Below are 20003 nucleotides of genomic sequence, written 5' to 3' on the forward strand. Positions count from 1 at the left end.
GGCAGCTGATTAATGATTCTCTCTCATCGTCAATGTTTCTATCTCTCTCTCTCCCTCTCCCTTCCTCTCTGAAATCAATAATAATGATAATAATAATAATAAAAAGAAAATTACAGGCGATGTATTGTTTGAATATCTGAGATGAGATACCAGGTCCAGCTCATGTTAAGGAAGGTGTGGTAGGCAGAATAATGCCCCCCCACCCCAAGATGTCTACATTCTAATTCCCAGAACCTGGGTGTATGTGACTTTACATGGCAAAAGGGATTTTACAGATGTAATTTAAAAATTTAAGATGAGAGAGACTATCCTAGATTATTCAGGTGGGCCCAATGTGATCACAAGGTCCTTTCAAGTGAAAGAGGCAGGCAGGGGAGTTAGAGATGTGACTACTGAGGCAGACAGAGGCTGGAATGAGACAATTGCTGGCATTAAAGATGAAAGGGAGAGGGCCATGAGCAAAGTAATGTCGATAGCTCTAGAAGCTGGAAAAGGCAAGGAAATGGATTAGAACCTCCTGAAGAAATGCAATCTTGCTGATACCTTGATTTTAGCCCACTGAGACCCATTTTAGACTTCAGACACCAAAAACTTTAAGATAATAAACATGTGGTTTTTAAACCACTACTTTTGTGATAAATTGCTACAATAGCAATAGGAAACTAATACAGAAGATTGAACTAAATCTCTTTGAGAATCTAAAGATTCTGAGTGCAGATTTTGCAAGATGAAGATTTCACTGTGGACTCCATGCAATTCATAATTGAGTAGTATAACGTCTAAGGATTATAATAATAGTTTGCTTGTTAATAAACTTATCTATCCCAGTCTTGATTACTCACTTGCCAGTCAAGCACATTTGTTTTTGTTTGTTTTAAAATGTATTTTTATTGATTTCAGATAGGAAGGGAGAGGGAAAGAGAGATAGAAACATCAATGATGAGAATCATTGATCCGCTGCCTCTTGCACACCCCCTACTGGGGATCAAGCCCGCAACCCGGGCATGTGTTCTTGACTAGAATCGAACCCGGGACCCTTCAGTCCGCAGGCTGACGGTCTATCTGCTGAGCCAAACCAGCTAGGGCTGTCAAGCACATCTGTATGACATTGAGGTCTCAGGTATGCTCCTCAGGACTCCAGTATTTGCTGCAGTGTCGGGAGACTGCCTGGTGGGAGAGCAACAAGGAAGAGAGCTGGTTATGGCACATCAATAACCAGGAAGGACAACTCTTTAGGAATACCAGACATGTACATTTGGTCAACTACTCTAGAGGACAAATTGATAATAGTAGCAGAAAACACGCATACAAAACCTGAAAAATGCAAGTACTCTGATTCAGCAATTCTACGTGTAGAAAAATTAATTCTAGGGGGAAATCTGGATTAGTATGCATATTAGTCACCTGCTTTAAAAAATCCTTTTGTGGTCCTCATAATTGCTTATAGAATAACACTTGGGGAGACCGAAGAGCAAGAGCAGTACATCCACTCACGTTGGATAATGAAGACTGGCAGGTGTTTGTGCTGGCCATAGCTTGGTCTAGACTTGAACCTGGTTAGATTAACCTCAACAGTCCCTGAGTCACCTTTGCTACATTTGATCTTTTTCATGAAAATCACTGAAATGGTGATTGTGACTAAGAGTTCCAATGTTAAGTTGGTGCCTGCCCTTGAACATTTATTATAAACTATTATCCAATTTTGTGGCTTAAATAAATTAAAAATATTATATGTCTGTGTAATTGAGCCATTAAGTGTTGAAAATTACCTATGTTCTTACTTATCCACTGACATTCAGATAATATATTGGGCACACAAAAGTTGTGAATCCAAATTATGCTCAAATCCAAGTGAGGAATCTTTATTCATTTTCTCTTGTATTGTCTGTTTCAGCCATATGTCTGGACCCATCAAGGAGGAACCAAAATTTACACAACATTCTTGAGTATGATGGCGGCTGCATTTGGAGTTTTGATTATACTGCACTACACGTGTGATTATTACTTGTAAACAGATTAGATATTAATTAGACAATAAGTGATTGTAAAGCACTTAGAAAATAAAAGTGTTTATAAATACCACCAAGTAATAGCAACAATAATTCTTTACTGACTACACAGCTGTAATGTCAATAAGAATTATTTATTCCAGCTAAGGGCAGCTTTAATTTATGCAAAATAAAAAGCTGTTAACGTATCTGTTTTGCTACAGGAAAACAAAATACATCATACAGATTTTATCATCAGCATTTAGATAAATACATCTTATTTTGATTAAAACAACTCATCTCTTTTAGGACCTTCTCAAACACAGGCACAACCATTATGGTATGGTGTCTTTGAGTGCTAAGAACTGGAGCTCTTTACTGATTATCTCTCTAACTCATTCCAAATATTCATTTCCTTTAAGCATAAGGTGTAAAATGACATTTCATGAGTGCCATTTGCATTCATGCAGTAGGTTTGTCATGTTGGGTCTGTGCAGTTGCTCCCCATCACCTTATACAGCTTTCCTTAACCTCAATACATTTTGGTCAAATGAATGAATAAAAGTTAACTCTTTTTTTTATTGTTATGGAAGCTGGAAAAAGAAGAAAATCCAGCCGTAACTGGTTTGGCTCAGTGGATAGAGCGTCAGTCTACGGACTGAAAGGGCCTAGATTCGATTCCGGTCAAGGGCATGTACCTTGGTTGTAGGCACATCCCCAGTAGGAGGTGTGCAGGAGGCAGCTGATCGATGTTTCTCTCTCATCGATGTTTCCGACTCTCTGTCCCTCTCCCTTCCTCTCTGTGTAAAAAATCAATAAAATATATATGTATATATTTTAAATATATTTTATTGATTTTTTTCACAGAAAGGAAGGGAGAGGAATAGAGAGTTAGAAACATCGATGAGAGAGAAACATCTATCAGCTGCCTCCTGCACACCTCCTACTGGGGATGTGCCTGCAACCAAGGTACATGCCCTTGACCGGAATTGAACCTAGGACCCTTCAGTCTGCAGGCCGACGCTCTATCCACTGAGCCAAACTGGTTAGGGCAATAAAATAAATTTTTAAAAAGAAAGAAAATCCATTTGAAGAATAAAGTACTTTCATTTTATCATCTTGATTTTGTTTTTCAAAAAATAAGTTTTGAAGCTCTGACTACTTTTTATGTCTGGCCATTAATTTTTCCCCCTAATGGCCTTTTATAGGTCGTAGACTTGTATCAGCTTGGCTCTTGACCTACCAGTGAATCTGGCAAAGCATCTGTGTTTATTTTTCTGTCATAAGTAAATTCAAGCACCAGCAATGAGTCCAGGTCCATGGTTTCAGAGATATGAAATGAACTGAATAAATACAAGTGAAGAGTGCTTCATGTTACATGAATTCAGTAGAAGAGGAGTGAAGGGGTTATTTTGGATGAGTTAGCAATCTTGTTAACAAGGCAAATCCAACTATATCAAAGAGTGAGGCAGTGCCCTGGCTGGTGTGGCTCAGTTTGTTGGAGCACCACCCTGTGCACCGAAAGATTGTTGGTTCAATTCCCAGTCAGGGCATATGCCTAGGTTGTGGGTTCGATCCCCAGTTGGGGTGCATGTGGGAGGCAGACAGTCCATGTGTCTCTCTCACATCAATGTTTCTTCTCTCTCTCTCTCTCTCTCTCTCTCTCTCTCTCTCTCTCTCTCTCTTTCTCTCTCTAAAAAACAATAAATTTTAAAAAAGAGTGAGCCCTAACTGGTTTGGCTCAGTGGATAGAGCATCGGCCTACGGACTGAAAGGTCCCAGGTTCGATTCTGGTCAAGGGCATGTACCTTGGTTGTGGGCACATCCGCAGTAGGGGGCGTGCAGGAGGCAGTTGATCGATGTTTCTCATTGATGTTTCTAACTCTCTATCCTTCTCCCTTCCTCTCTGTAAAAAAAAAATCAATAATATATATATTTTTTAAAAAGAGTGAGGTGGTGTGGTGGAAAATAAAGTAAACTTAGATTCAAGAGACCTGGATTCAAATGATACTTCTGTCATTTACTGTGTGACCTTGCTCATGTCACTTAACCTCTCTAAATCTACTTACTCATTTGAAATTTTTCATGATTAATAGTTGTCAATCTCAGAGTGCTATTATGATATAATTCAATGTATGAAGGCACCAAGTGAGGGGTGAAATGCTTTACAATGAAAAAAAATTATTACCATCATTTTCCCAGAGTGGATGAAAATGATTTATGCAGGGGTTTCATTACTTAGTATAGTGGAATTTTTGTTTTTTGGCTTATGTCAGGTTTTAGGCCCAAACCATGAGCCACATGGAGAAGTGGTCAAATTAGAACCATGAAAGTAACAAAATTCCATAGCAGGTAATAATGGTTTCCAGGTAACCTAGAATTCTTTGGTCAACTTCACCTTTCATTTCTCTAGTCTCTTTCTTTTTGATGAAGTCTTCTGTGGTGAACCTGGGGCAGTGAAGAAAAATGAGTAAAGAAGAAAAAGGAGATATGAAGGAAAGAGTGATGCCTAGAGTAACGGTAAGGAGTGGGGGGGGGAGGACTTGGAAGGAAGGAGACTTTACATGTGGCTTTGATAATATTAAGAGCTGTGTAATATGTGTAGGGGCGTACAAACTAGCTAAACCACTGAAAATTTTCAGTATACTTGACCTAACATTTTTATACAATGGCTATACAATTTCTAGCAGGATGACTAGATTAAAAATTGAAAAAATAAAAGGGAAGGGTATTTTTAAAGAAGAAAAGGCTTCAATGTAATGCCTACTGAAAAATAGACTTTCATATACCAGGTTTTGACTCATTTTCATTCACATGTAATGATATGAAAGGTATTTCATCGTAAGAAACAGATCATATTAAAACTTTGTGATGAGATGCTGAAGTAGGGCCTTAGTTGGAGATCCCCCAGAAGCTGATGCTGAGACGAGGATTCAAGTTCAAGTAGTTGATTTGGGAAGTCAGCCCAGGAAACACCCTCAGGAGAGCGGATGAGTGAGCTAGTCAAGCCAGCTACCACCATGGTGAGTGGAAATTAATGCCACTGGGGAACTCTGGAGTCATGTAGAGGACTTGGGTTTTTGTACATTCACTCCTGTAAATCATTGGTTGAGAGCTCTTGGGGGAGGGAAGGGGTCGGATCTGCCTCAGTGGTGCTGTGGGTGAATGGGTGAAGGGGGCAGGTGTTTCCCATGGCCAAAGAAAGCCCTCAGCCAGAGAGATGCAGGTGCTGACAGTTGGCAGTGGGCCAGTTCACCACAATGATAAGGCCCGAGGGGATGGGTTAGGGTTCAGACAGCCTCTGCTCCGAAGAGATTCTTTTAGCTCTTCCCTGCAGATCTTTGGAAATGATATTTTCGACAACTTTTTTTTTTTACATATTTTTATTAATTTCAGAGAGGAAGGGAGAGAGGTAGAGAGAATCATTGGTCAGCTGCCTCCTGCACGCCCCCTACTGGGGATCGAGCCTGCAACCCAGGTTTGAGTCTGGTCAAGGGCACATGACTGAGTTGGGGGCTCAATCCCCAGTGGGGGACATGCATGAGGCATCCAATCAATGATTCTCCGTCATCACTGATGTTTTTACCTCTCCCTCCCTCCCTTCCTCTCTGAAATCAATAAAAATATATTAAAGTCTGTTAGTGTGTACTGACAAATGTGCCCTATGGAGTTTTTAGCAATGTTAATACCTGTGTAACTATTACCATCCTCAGAATTTGAACAATCTCTTTCCCCCACATAACCCCTGGGTTATGGAATATTTAATTCCATTGTGTGAAATTAACTGACCATTCTCAACTAATCATCTTAATAGCATTATGAAGTCCCCAAATTAAAATAACCCATGTAGGTATTATTAAGATGTTTAGCTCCAGCTGGTTTGGCTCAGTGGATAGAGCATTGGCCTTCAGACTGAAGGGTCCTGGGTTCGATTCAAGTCAAGGGCACACACACACACACACACACACAAAAGACATTTCGGGTTGCAATAGCAGTCAAGACTCTGTCCCTGGAGTGAGTGGTAAGGAACCCTCTAAGAGAAGTGCCTGAAAGTGTCTATTTCTGCACATTAGGACTGTGAGACATACTGAGATTCAACCTCTGGCCTGCGGGGTGAGAGGTAAGAGGAAGCCAAGACAAGGCTGGATGGAATAGGAATGGAATTGGTAGTAGTTACAGAGTTGACCCTCAAGACAGAAGACAAGTCTAAATTGTGAGGTTCAAGGACTTAGGCTGAATATGTGTCAAGTGTGACTTGTATTTAACATAATGGCACTGATAGGTAAGGGTCTGACTTGGGTGACACAATGAAGATACTCATCCTAGGCAGAGGCAGCGTCTTGATTTGATGGAAATGGGGAGGATGAGGAGGGAGGAAGTGGGCGGGAAGACCTCTTTTCAGATGACCCAAGTGTCACTGGAATTCTTGCATCATTGGCATTTTCTCAAGCATCTATATATATATAAAAAGCCAGAGACTGTAATGCTGTAATGACCGGAACCATAACGACCAGAATGACCAGTTGCCATGACGCCCACTGTGGCCAGTGAACTGGCCTGATCAGGGGGTGGAGCCAGCTGGCCAACCTCCTGTGGCCCCTCCCCCTGGCAAGCCCCACCCCCAATGGGCCCCCACAACCCTGATCTGCCTGCAGCCCCTCCTCCTGGCTGGCCCCGCCCCTGATTGCCCCCCACCCCAGTAGAGGGTGGGGCCAGCTGGCCAACTTCCTGCAGCCCCTCCCCTCACCTGGCCCCACCCCAGAACAGCCCCCCCACCCCAATCAGGGGCAGGGTCAGCTGGCCAACCACCCACAGCCCTTCCCCATGGCCAAGCCCACCCCCAATCGGCTCCCCAACCCCAGTTGGAGGTGGGGCCTGCTGGCCAATCACCCACCATCTCCTCCTCCTGACAGGCCTAGCCTGGATCCACCCTGATTGGGGCCGGGCCGGCCAGACCCCACCCATGCACAAATTTGTGCACTGGGCCTCTAGTTGGTAATAACTGAGATGTCAAGTGATGTCATTCTGATTTAAAGTGGTAGGCTCTATAACTGTCAATCTCTGCTGCAGACTCCATTTTCTTCTTCTGTTAAGGTAAGTCTCTTTGCTTATTTAAAGAGTAATCCTATATAATAAGGAGGGAATATGCAAATTGACCATCACTCCACCACAAAGATGGCATTGCTCACAGTGGAGGCAGTGGTGGTGGAGGGGTTCCGTAACACAAGATGGTTGCACCCACAGTGGAGGCTGAGTTCCCGTAACGAGCCTTAATGAGCAATCAGTAGGGACCTGAGGCTGTGCCCCCAACCTCCCCATGGGGTTTGACAGGGGACCTCAGGCTGCACCCGCCCCAGTGGGGCCTGACGGGGGACCTCAGGACACGGCCCCCCGCCCCAGCACTGCGCCAGGGGATCTGAGGCCACAACCCTGCCCCGGCACCAGGCTGGAAGACCTGAGGCCACACCCCCACCTGGTGAGGCTTGACAGGGGACCTCAGGCAATGCCCCCCGCCTGGCAGGGATTGACGTGGGACCTCAAGGTGTGCCCCCCGCCCAGTAGGGCTTGACGGGTGACCTTAGGCCATGCCACCTGCCCGGTGGGGCTTGACAGGGGACCTCAGGCTGCGCCCCCCACCTGGCGGGGATTGACGGGGGCCCTCAAGGTGTGCCTCCTACCCCAGTGCTGGGCTGGGGGACCTCAGGCCATGCCCCCCACCCAGTGGGGCTTGATGGGGGACCTCAGGATGTGCCCCTACCCTGGTATCGGGCTGGGCGACCTGAGGCCATGCCCCTTGCCTGGTGGGGCTTGACAGGGGACCTCAGGCTGCACCCCCCACCCGGCGGGGATTGATGGGGGCCCTCAAGGTGTGCCTCCTACCCCGGTGCTGGGCCGGGGGACCTCAGGCCATGCCCCCCCACCCAGTGGGGCTTGATGAGGGACCTGAGGCTGCACCCTGCTCCCGGAGGGGATTGATGGGGGACCTGAGGCTGAGCCCCCCCTCCCAGTGCCAGGCTGGGGGACCTATGGTTGCACCCCTCACCCGGTGGGGCTTGACAGGGGATCTCAGGCCACATTCCCCACCCTGGCACCGGACCAGGGGACCTCAGGCCATGTCCCCCGCCTGGCGCAGCTTCACGGGGGACCTGAGGCTGTGACCCCGCCCGGCAGGGCTTTACAAGGTCTGGATCTAGCCCAATGGTGGTGGGGCTGGCCAGGTTTGGGTCTCTCATGATTTCGAGGTGCATGTAAGTGGGTGGGGACTTGACTCTGGGTCCCATGGTACGCCCCAGACTCTGACAGGAGGAAGATTTTCATATACATTTTCCTAATTTTCTTTCATCTCTGACTCTTCTATTATAGAGAAAGGGCAAATAGCAATATTAAAGTATTTCCTCTAATTAATCCCCTTTTAATGTGCACAAATTTCATGCACTGGGCCACTAGTAAAAAATAACGATCCCTTACATTAGTATAGCACAGTGGTTGGCAAACTCATTAGTCAACAGAGCCAAATATCAACAGTACAATGATTGAAATTTCTTTTGAGAGCCAAATTTTTTAAACTTAAACTATATAGGTATTTGCTGCTTCTTTGTAGCCATGTCAAACAGGGCACCTAAAAAAATGTTTCATTTTATAATAAAGCCACCAACACAAAATAATTACAATTCTTAAGTCGATGACAAAAATACCTGTAGGATTTGCAGCTGGTTGGAAAAACACAGGTAACTTTATGCTTCGAGTAGGTACTTTTGTCACCCGTCCGCCATTTGCGGACACGACTAGCACTAACCACGGCACAATGAGACTGCTGACTGACTGGCTCACTCAACTCGTGCATGAATCGTCCCGCCCACCCCCCACCCCCCCCACCCCCCACCCCTGGCGCTGCGTACTCCGGGGCCGTCTGCGCTGGGTCAGCAGACCTGCTGACACCCCCCACTTCTTTCTAGCACCACTTCTTCAAAATAGACTCGCTCAGGCCGAAAACCGACTTCTGCGCATGGGCCACGAAGTTTCAATCGCACTGTACACGCGCGCCCGCACATGGTATTTTGTGGAAGAGCCACACTCAAGGGGCCAAAGAGCCGCATATGGCTCGTGAGCCGCGGTTTGCCGACCACTGGTATAGCACATTCTAATTTACAGAGTGCTTTCACATCATATCTTATTTGATCTCCCAAATTCTGTGAGGGAGGCAGAGCAGGTATTTTATCTCATCCTTTGGACTACTGGTTCTCAAAGTATGGTCCCAGGCTCTGCAGCGTTAGTATCACGTAGGAACTTGTTAGACTGTGAATCCTGGACCCTCCCCAGAGCTACTGAATCAAGTCTTCAAGGGGGGGGATCATTTGCATTTCTAACAAGTTTCCAAGTGATGCTGATGTTGGTGCTGCTGGTCCTGGACCACACTTGGATGAAAACCACTGCTATACATTAAAATGAAAGATCTAGAAGCCCAGGGACTTACCTTAAGAGGACTCCTATCTAGGTGCTCTTTCTATACCTGCTGCATCCCTGGCCCACACCCCATCCTTTCAATTCCAGCTCTATTGCTTATGAGTTTGAGGCCCTGAGCAATTACTCTAAATTGCAATTTCTTCACCTGTAAAATGGGGATAATAGGATCAACTCCTTTGGGTTCTTATGAAGATTAAACAAGATCTAGGTAAAGTACTTAGCGCTGTGCCTGTGCTTAAAAATGCTAGCAATTACCACGACTTTTATTAATATTATTAAAAGTGCAATATTTCACAAGAATGAATACCTTCATAAGTTTTTTTGAGTGTATGTCCCTCTTAAAATAGGGGGGTATTCCTGACTGATTCAGACATTGTCACTTCCTCTTTAACACCCCATCTGGGATGTTTGTGTGATTGCCATGAGCATTTGCTGAGAGCTGGGTGCTTAGGAGGTGGAGCAGAGGAAATGAGCATGTGGAACAATGTATGGAAGGGCAAACAACAGCAACTTTACTGAGGAGAGAATAGGGGACCAGGGGGAGTATGGCTGAGGGAGGAAGCAATTGGAGAAAGCAGTCAGGGGTAAAAGGCAAGTTATTGAAAAACAATTTACCTCCTTCAGAGTCGCCCCCTCACCGCCCCCCCAGCAAGGGCTAGGCTCCAGGAGGCGAAGCCAGGCCTCAGGGGATCTGTCCTGCTCTTGTTGCAGTCAAGGGGTGAACACTCAGGTGCTCACAATAAATGCCCTGAGAAGCCATCCGGGGATAGCAGACAATTGCGGGCACAGGGAGTTTGGGCTCAAAAGTGGCTTTGTCTTCAAAGTGACTCCTGTTGGGCAAATTTCTGACTGGACCACGTCAAACGCGCCAGGGACATGGTTCTTTTTTAGCAGAGGTCTACAGTGTTCTTTCTTGGGGCATCCTGTCCCCGCCTCCGGAAGCGTTTTTTATCTTATCTGGGTAATGCAGCCCGGGTCCCTTTCCCCAGTGGACTGAGACCTTTGCAACTGAATTAAAGAAAAGAAACAAAAGCGGCAAGTTCGGCCCCGTGGGCACGGCAGGCCACCAATGGGCGCGGCCGCTCCCTAGCGGAGTGGTACTATGATGACAGTAGCCAATCAGCGCGCTCCATGCAAATAGGGTACTGTATCCCGCACCGCAGCTCCAGTGCCATCTGCTTGTTCTAGTGATAAACTGAGGCCTTGCCTCTCGGCTTCTCCCAGAACGAAAGGGGCGGGGGTGGGGGGTAACCTCTTTACTCCCCCCAGGATAGACAGAAAGAAGTGATGAAGAAGGGGGATGGGTAAGGAAGAGAAAAATACCTGAGAAAGAAAACATTCTCTGCCTGGGAGGAGACTGACGGGGTGTAGAGCTTGGAGGGAGCATTCACTGGCCATGCCAGTACTTACCACTGATGCTGAGTCAGAAACAGGTATCCCAAAATCCCTTTCCAATGAGCCTCCCTCAGAAACCATGGAGGAAATAGAGCACACATGCCCACAGCCTCGACTGGTAAGTAAAGACAAAGGATGCAAATGTATGCGTGGCTATGGCACAAAAGAATTCCTTATGCGCCTGCAGCCAGCGAGGAAAAAGATGCTGAGGATTTTCATGTAAATGAGAATGGAGCTACCGCCTAATCCTTCTCAGCTGTTTATATTTAGCTTCTCTACCCGGCGCTGCTCTCCGCTTACAAAGCATTTTTGTACCGGCTGGGTAGGAAATGGGCTGCTTGGGCTCTGCTGTGTTTTTGTGCTTGGGAGGAGGGAATGGCCTTTTTCCTTTTAAGTGTGTTCTCGTCTGAAGATAAAAAAAAAAAAAAGCCACAGTGCAATTTACAAAATGGTATTCTTTTCGCAAAGCTTGGGACGAGTCCGTTAAGTTCTCAGTCCTAGGTAAGGAATGATTCGGTCTTCAACTAATGTTGGTGCCTAATGCCAGTTTGGTAAAAATGAAAACGACATGGAAGCAAACTTCCCCATTTGCTTGAAAATGTCAAAATAACTGAGCAAAAGAGTCCCTCGATGATGTATTTAGAAATAACGTGTATCTTAAATGAATTGCAAGCATTTCCGGGTCTGCTGTCAGGGTTTCTCTTCAGGTATGGGAGCCTGGGGGAGCTGCATTTACTTAGCAAGGGGCTGCATGCCTTTAATAAGTGCAAATGGAGCACTTAGCGCTTCCTTCCTTCTCATTAACTGAATCAAAAACAACAAATGGGTAGCGGGTTTTCGGTGGCCTGGAGTCTTGTGGAACTTGGGGAGACCTCTCTTTGAACCCTCAGATCCAAGCCATACACTGTTTAGGGCTATATTTTCTCTCTAGCATTTCCCTCAAGTTAAAGGGTGCAATATTTTGATTGGCTGTGGAGTTTGACCCTGGGAAGAGGTGTTTTTTTTTTATTGTTTTTTAAGGATTTTGTGATGTAGTATTTTCCGTGAACTACCCCAATGAGGGCTCACAGATTCCAAAGCCAGCCCATCATGAAACTGTTATTTCTTCATAAGGGTTCATAAGGATTCAAAGGCAGGCTTAGGACAACTTCCTAATGCATGAAAACAAAGGAAGTTATATAGAGCCCCGTGGGCTTTTGTTCACTGTGCTTCTGTTTTTTCAAAAATATATTTTGTTAAGGCAATTTGATATTAACTGCTCCCCAGCACTTTCAGCCACTTATTGAATGTCATACATAAACGTTTTACCTATGTTCTCAAAAGATACAAACCATCCCAATAAGGACTTCCTTTGGGCTACTAAATATCTCATGTTTTAGCATAGAAAAAACTGACCACTAAAAACGTGTCACCCAAAATGTTTTTAAAAGTTAAACCCAATGTTCCAATTTGCATCAGACTTGCTGACAGGTAGGTAAAGGGTAGGCGAGAGAAAGGCGGCATCCAGTTCCAGTTTGTGTATGGGTTGAGTCTCTTGTGCCAACTTCTTTTCCTTCCCTTTTTGCCTTTTAGCGATTCTTTCCCTTGCTTGCTTCTGCCTGTGAGGGTGGGCAGAGGAAATCAAGGGAAGGAAGCAAGTTCAAGTACTTTTCACTTTCACTTGTAACAGCTCAGCCTGGAGTTAACTCTCAAGAATCATGCAAAGCTGGCAATGTTATACTTCCATCTCCCTGCTGCTTTAGAAATGAGGAAACTGAGGTTCAGAGAGGGTAAGTGACTTCCCCAAAGTCACATTGCTTCAAAGGGGTAGATCTGGGATTTGAACCCAGAGCTCTACCCCTGCAAAGTGGAAGATCCCCCCCCTCGCCCCCCGCAACATACTCTTAGGTGAGAAACATCCCCTTCCCATCTTTTTGGCAGTTCTGGCTTAAAGTGTGTGTGTGTGTGTGTGTGTGTGTGTGTGTGTGTGTGTGTGTGTGAAGAATATCCAACAGTTCCACTGTTAAAGTGACTGCTTTGTTCTGTGTTTTTTTTTTAATCCTCACCCGAGTATATTTGTCCATTGATTTTTAGAGAGAATGGAAGAGAGAGAGAGAGGGAAAGACAAAGAAATATTGATGTGAGAGAAACACATCAATTGGTTGCCTCTTGCACAAGCCCCTACTAGGGCCCTGGCCGGGGAGGAGCCTGCAACCGAGGTACGGGCCCTTGACCGGATTCAAACCAGGGACCCTTTGGTCTGCAGGCCGATGCTCTGTCCACTGACCCAAACCAGCTAGGGCTGCTTTGTTCTACTTTTGATAAAAATGTTCTATGTTGTCCATCATTATCATGATCTGCTGAAAACGGGCTCTGTTTAAATAGGGACTGCAACCAACTTGTAAACCACTGCACTCAATTCTTCGAAGCGCCTTTTCTCTGATCAGCAAACTTTGATCCCTGTAGGGGTATATAAATTTTGATTTACACTTCAGAGCCCAACTTTCCTTTGCTAAGAATTTTACTTTAAGGATGCAGGCACGTGTGAACTACTTAATAACAAAGTTTGCTCCTGAAGAGAATGAATGGCAAGTGAAAATGCTAAACTTGCATTTCTCTGGAAGGTTTTAGTAGTTTCTGTTGATCTTTAGCTTTGCTGATATCTTCACATTTCAAATTATATAAATTCTGTGTTTTTCCCAGCACCCAAGCACATTTGTCCAAAATTACAATGGACCCCTGCCGCCACAGTGGCGGCAAGGTGTGGCTGCTGCGTAGCTTTGGAAAGTGCATGAAAGACTTGAGAGATTCGCCTGCAGAAGACAGTCTCCTTCTCCCACTTGTCACCAAACTTGAATTCATACCGTTTAGAGAAAACAGGACTCAATAATAAAACATTTTTTTTAAAGTAGCAATTATGAAAGTAGTTGTCATGTGCTTTTTTTTTAAACTTTTTTTTGGTTAATCTTCACCCAAAGACATTTTTTTTCCATTGGTTTTTAGAGAGAGTGGAAGGGAATGGGAGACACACACAGAGAGGAACTTCGATGTGAGAGAGGCACATCGATTGGTTGCCTCCTGCACGGGCCCTGACCAGGGCCAGGGATCGAGCCTGCAACCAAGGCATGTGTCTTTGACCAGAATCAAACCCGGGGCCTTTCAGTTCTCCGGCCGATGCTCTATCCACTGAGCCAAACTGGCTAGGGCAGAGTGGTTGTCATTGTATTAGCTGATGCACACACTGGCTCCCCAAACTCTAATTTTACTTGGGAATAATGGAAAAGGAAATTTCTGAGTATATAAGGGCTATAAAGCTTTACTACAAGTTCCAGAATGTGAACTTAGGTCACCAAACGTTATTGTCTGTAAATACAGATTTTATTTAAATCTCAACAATTTGCCCCTAACTGGTTTGGCTCAGTGGATAGAGCATTGGCCTGCGGACTGAAAGGTCCCAGGTTCGATTACGGCCAGGGGCATGTACCTTGGTTGCAGGCACATCCCCAGTGGGGGGTGTGCAGGAGGCAGCTGATCGATGTTCCTCTCTCATTGATGTTTCTAACTCTCTATCTGTCTCCCTTCCTCTCTGTAAAAATATCAATAAAATATATATTTAAAAAATAAAATAAATCTCAGCAATTGTGTAAAATGCCTTTTTTTTGGTCATGAATTGGGCTCTCTATTTAGCATGGCACTAGAGAAGGTGTGTACAGTGTTCGTGTCTACGTGTGTTTGCCTCTATATTATTTACAGTGAAGGTTGTCTTTTGTGATCCAGTTGAACTCAGCCCTCATTGATTGAGCCCCCACTACATGCTAAGCTCTGAATCCTCAAGTACTTTGTGATCTAGAGATTCGAGAAGAGACTGAAACATAAACAGATAGTTTCCATACAGGTTGATAAGGGCACAGCGTGCTAAGAGTTGTGTTACCGGGTGCAGTGGGGACAGAAAGGAGAGTAGTGAACTCCTTCAGAGCGAGTCAAAGTTTGCCAGAGGGATGTTGACTAGAAACCTGTCTTGTCATCACTGTATCTCTGGTCTCTAATACACAGCCTGGCATAGTTCTTTAAGGAAATGCAACAGGAAGTTGGCTTACCTAAATAGGATTTTAAAGCAATCTATATTTTAGATCCTTGTAAGAAGCAAATTGATAGGGATATTGAGGATACGGTGGAATCGTGTTCAAGGGGAAATTTTTTTTTCTGAAAGGTATACCTGTAGTCTTTCCACCCTGCCTTATTTTTCGTTGGGAAAAAGCATAAGAAAGGAGAGGAGTAAGTAGAATTAAATAACACTGATAAAGAAATTAGGCACAGACAACAGTGTGGTTGGTGATGGCCAGAAGGAAGGGAGGAGGCAGGGTAGAGGCAGGCAAAGGGGTGGGGGGAATGGGGACATCTGTAATAGTGTCAACAATAAGAATAAAGAAAAAATAATAATATTTTAAAAATATTAACAAGAAATTAAGAAAGAACAGAACATGACCTAGGCTTTAAGATAGAGCTTATATTTTAGGAATGTAATCTTACTGCACTGGCTACTTTACTATGCTGCATGGGTTTGAGATGTTTCTTCTTTCCATTACTACAGTGTTTATTCTTGATCTTTGATTCGATTTCTGTTATTTGTTATTTTCTTGCTTGAACATGATGCAAGGTGACTCAAAACTTTGACTGTCAAGAAGAGACACTGAGTAGCCTCGGGCGATATGATGTAACAGCCCTCCTTGTAGACCCAACTCCTGAGGGATGAGGACTCCCTGTGGGCAAGGACTGTGTCCTCTTATGTCCTCAACCTTCAGATTTTGCCTAGACAAATCCTGTGGGCCCAGCAGGTGTTCCACTAACCCTTTCTAACAAGGCCCAGCCACCCTGAAAGCTGTCTGCTGAAGGATTTGGTTAACAACCTTGCTCAAGTTCTTGTAGGAGTACATTCTGCTATCAGAAGGAAGTTGTAATTCTAGCCTGCAGTAGTCACTTCCATGAAGATGGATGTGCCACGAATCAACTGAGAAGGCCTGGGAAATAAAATTGGGCTGGTTCAATATGCCACTTTAGCAGGAGTTCATTTCAGGCTTTACTTCAAAGGGGAGCAGGGCCAAAAGACTGCTGTCTTGCAGAAGGTGCATTATGTCAGCTGAGAGATAGGATGCTCACCGGCTGGTGCACCAAAAGATGCTGGATTTCCAGAGACATCAGTGGCTTCCTTTACTAGGTATCACCATCTATGTAGGCACTTAGAGCAGCATGCATTTTAAAGCGGGCACTTAATGTGCTGTGTTAGTGAAAGTAAACAAACATGGGCTTCCTTGGGCATTTACTGTGATCTACTGGAATTCTGCCCAAGGTTATTATTAGACGTTTTCCTGCTGCTCTCAGTTCAAATGCAACATTCATTTCTTGCAGGTTGATCATAGTCAGGCATACTGAGCATGGAATCAATGAATTCGTTTCTTCCATTTTAAATGTGTTCTTTCACTACCCCTCCAACCCACCATTTGCTGAATGCTGGACTCCTTATGGAACAAATGAATCAAAATCAAATGTAAGAAGATAGGCAGGTTCTTTGTTTTATTTTGGTGTCTGATCATATGGAAATGAACAGGGTGCGTGTGTCCTCATTCAGGCAGGGGGTGGGGAATTAAAGTATTTAGTGTTGCAGAGCTTTGGATGATAACTGAGAGAAAACTCAGTCCCCCACCAACAGGATCCCCAGTTAGCCAGTTGGTTATCAGCTTCCATGTACAGCAATGCACCAGGTGCTGTGGAGAGAAACGAAAGAAGTAATCCACAGCCCCTGACCTTGAAAATCATTTCCATTGAACAGAAGGCAGTAGTTCGGGATGTGGAAGCATGCCAGGATGCTGAAATCCCTCGAGAGCTTTTTTTGTAAGTTTGACTTCTTTAACCTGATGTATCCAAAATATTAGTATTTCAACAAGTCATCAATATAAAAGGATTAACGTTTATTATTTAATATAAAGGTATTTTATATTCTTTTCTTCATATTAAATCTGAAATCCAGTGTACATTATACTTGCAACACCTCTCAATTTAGGCTAGCCAATTTCAAGTGTGCAGCAGCCACACATGGCCTTAGAGCAGTGGTTCTCAACCTTCTGGCCCTTTAAATACAGTTCCTCATGTTGTGACCAAACCATAAAATTATTTTCGTTGCTACTTCATAACTGTAATGTTGCTACTGTTATGAATCGTAATGTTAACATCTGATATGCAGGATGGTCTTAGGCGACCCCTGTGAAAGGGTCCTTCGACCGCCAAAGGGGTCGCGACCCACAGGTTGAGAACCCCTGCCTTAGAGGGACCTCAGACACCTGCCCAGGCCTGTGGAGGATGAGCTCTGAGAAGCCACAATGATATATGTATGTTTCACAGTACACACATATATTTACTCATAACTAAAAACACCCCCACTTTCCTTTACTTTATATCTTGTACTCATATTTTCTTTTTAAAACATTTTTATTGATTTCAGACAGGAAGGGAAAGGGAGGGAGTGATAGAAACGACAATGATGAGAGAGAATCATTGATCAGCTGCCTCCTGCATGCCCTCTACTGGGAGTGAGCCTGCAACCCAGGTTTATTCCCTGACAAGGAATCGAACCCATGACCTCCTGGTTCATAGGTTGATACTCAACCACTGAGCCACACCAGCTAGGCACACTCATATTTTCAATGCTATCCTATTCTGTTTTAGTTAGGAGGCTGTTGCAAGAATCTAAATGAGAATGTTTGAAGTTATGGATGTGGCAGTAGAGAAGGAGAGAACTGGATAGATATGAGAGACATTAGGAGGCAAAAGCCCCAGGATTTGATAGCTGCCTGAGGGTGGGACAGTATCAAGGAAGACTTAATTTTCTGGATCCAGTGAGTGGGTGCCATCACTGGAATGGGAGCATCAGGTGACAGCAGTCTGTGAGAGTTCTGTTAGAGATACCGTGGGGACTTCCCTTTGGTGGTGTCTAGTAAATGTTTGTCTTTGGAACTCAAGAGAGAGTTCTGAGCTGGAGATGTAGATCTGGGAGGCATTGGTATGGAAGAGAGGAAAGGGAAGGGAAGGAAAATTGAGGTAGTGAAATTGATGGGAGCAAAATTGAGTCAAGACAGTTTCTGGACTTAGAGGAACTGAATAGAAATGGTTAGCAAGAGCACCTCGGGATAATCCTACTACAGGGTAATTCTGGAAAATAACTGACCCTGAGCCATCCTATCAGGGGGAACAGAGAAGAGCTGTAATTAAAACTATTAGAAGGCTCCTTCTATCTGCCTATCTCTACATGATATCTGGTTAAGTTAATCTACTTTATCCCAGAATCTTTCCAGGATGGAACCCTGAGAACACCATTTAAAGGGTCAATAGAGAAAGGATTGTGAAAAAAAGACAGAGAGGTATTTCTCAAATATTTGAGAGATCAGGGTGGGGGGGTGGAGGGCAGGGTAAGTTTCATGAAGGGAATGTCCAATCGTATCTAATGAATAAAGTAAAGTAACAAACAAAATAGAAAAGACCCACAGAACAGACTGACAGCTGTCAGAGTGGAGGGGTGTTGGGAGGTTGGGTAAAAAAGGTGAAGAGATTAAGCAAAGAAAAACTCATAGACACAGACAACAGTATGGTGATTACCAGAGGGAAAGGGGAGGTGAGGGCGGTAGAAGAGGGGAAAAGGGGGATAAATAGTGACAGAAGGAGACTTGACTTGGGGTGGTAAACACACAATGCAATATACAGATGATGTATTATAGAATTGTACACTTGAAACTGTATAAATCTATTAATCAATGTCTCCTTAATAAATTCAATAAAAATTAAAATAAAGAACCAAATGCAGCAGACAGAGCAAATGAGATAATAAGAAAAAGTCTCCCTTGGATTTAGAAAGAAGTCAATAGTGTCATCAATATAAAAGGATGAATGTTTATTATTTAATATAAAGGTACATTCAGTGAAGTTGTGGGAGCAGAAGCCAGATGGCAATAGGTTGAGGAGCCTTCAGGAGGCAGGGAAGTAGAAGTCGACTGAGGGGGGAAACATATAGAATGTATAGGACCCCCAAGGTGGCTAAATCAGGGCTTAGGGTTGAGGGAGGCTAGCTTTTCTCCTTTCTAACTTCTTTTGTTCCATCCTTCTTTCCTTCCATTCATTCAATATACCAAAACTTTTGGTTGGCTCGTTCTTATAAGATGGTAGCAACTTGCACGTAAGTATAAGTGGGAATGGGCCAGTGGGCGAGGGTGAAAGTGAGGGGGAAGTTTGTTGAAGGGAATAACCCCTAAGAGCTGGAGAGGTTGGGCTCCACTGCACAAGGGGAAGAATTGGCGTCAGGCAGGAAAAGAGACAGCTCTCCCACTGTGTGATGAGGAAGCTGGCAAGGATGTTTTGGGTAAGAAATAATTTATAAATAGAAGGCTACTGAAAGTTGAAAGCCTCTCTTATCTGATAGTATCTGTTTTCTCTGTGAAGGTGGAGGGAAAGTCACGGTGGTTTGCTTTTGGCAGGTGCAGAAGTATAATTATGGGATAGCCTGGGTGGGGAGCTGGGTCCAGTCCCAGGGTATTTCCTCTCTAGAGGCCTCTGGGCTAGGGGGAGGTAGGGAAAGGTGGAAAGACTGAGTGGTTTCTGATGAGACACGGTAGTAATCAGATGAAATGGATCTCTTCCTTTATGGCGTCTGGGACTCCACACCAACCCCCAAGGTCAAGGCAAATTCAGATCTGGAGGTCCAGGGAGAACTGGACTGACCCACAGCAAAAGGGTTGGGGCCTGGCAAGACAACTATGCTTCAGCTTGGACTCTGCTTGCTGGAGCTTGCAGTCTCATTTCAACCTCAGTGTTGCCATTGAATTATCGTGTGGGCTTAAGCAAATCACTTCTCTCTGAGCCTCAAGTCAATCACCCACAATGGGTTGAATAGATGTTCTTTTCCAGTTCCATGACTGTGAATGTAGCTTCCAGAGCCATAGAACATTGTCTACCATAGTGTATTCTGTTTCACCTGATGCTCCTATCAAAACACAGAGCTACCCCACTCCTTACCTCCTGTTGCCTTTATCCATTTGGGGTAAAAACAGGTTGAATGATCTTATGGTAAGACACATTGGCTAGATGTGAATAACAAATTATCACAAAATACTTTGGAACTTTACAACACTGTTG

The 20003-nt window shown here is 44.4% G+C and overlaps 1 protein-coding gene across 7 annotated transcripts in view; it reads left to right on the top strand.

Moving 5' to 3' along the window:
- Positions 1–4430: 4430 nt before the first annotated feature.
- The window catches only part of PCYT1B (phosphate cytidylyltransferase 1, choline, beta), an 88090-nt gene continuing 72517 nt past the window's right edge, over positions 4431–20003 (top strand). For 5 of the 7 annotated variants that reach the window (XM_036305711.1, XM_036305715.1, XM_036305716.1 and 2 more), the window contains exon 1: positions 10648–10965. In XM_036305711.1, the coding sequence (XP_036161604.1) occupies positions 10849–10965 (117 nt within the window). In that variant the 5' untranslated portion in view covers positions 10648–10848. Of the gene's footprint in view, positions 4509–10647; positions 10966–12516; positions 12617–20003 lie in introns of those variants that run through there. The other 2 variants (XM_036305718.1, XM_036305714.1) reach the window with 2 other exon arrangements.

The sequence above is a fragment of the Myotis myotis genome, unplaced genomic scaffold, assembly GCF_014108235.1.
Source record: "Myotis myotis isolate mMyoMyo1 unplaced genomic scaffold, mMyoMyo1.p scaffold_m19_p_4, whole genome shotgun sequence".
Lineage (NCBI taxonomy): Eukaryota > Metazoa > Chordata > Mammalia > Chiroptera > Vespertilionidae > Myotis > Myotis myotis.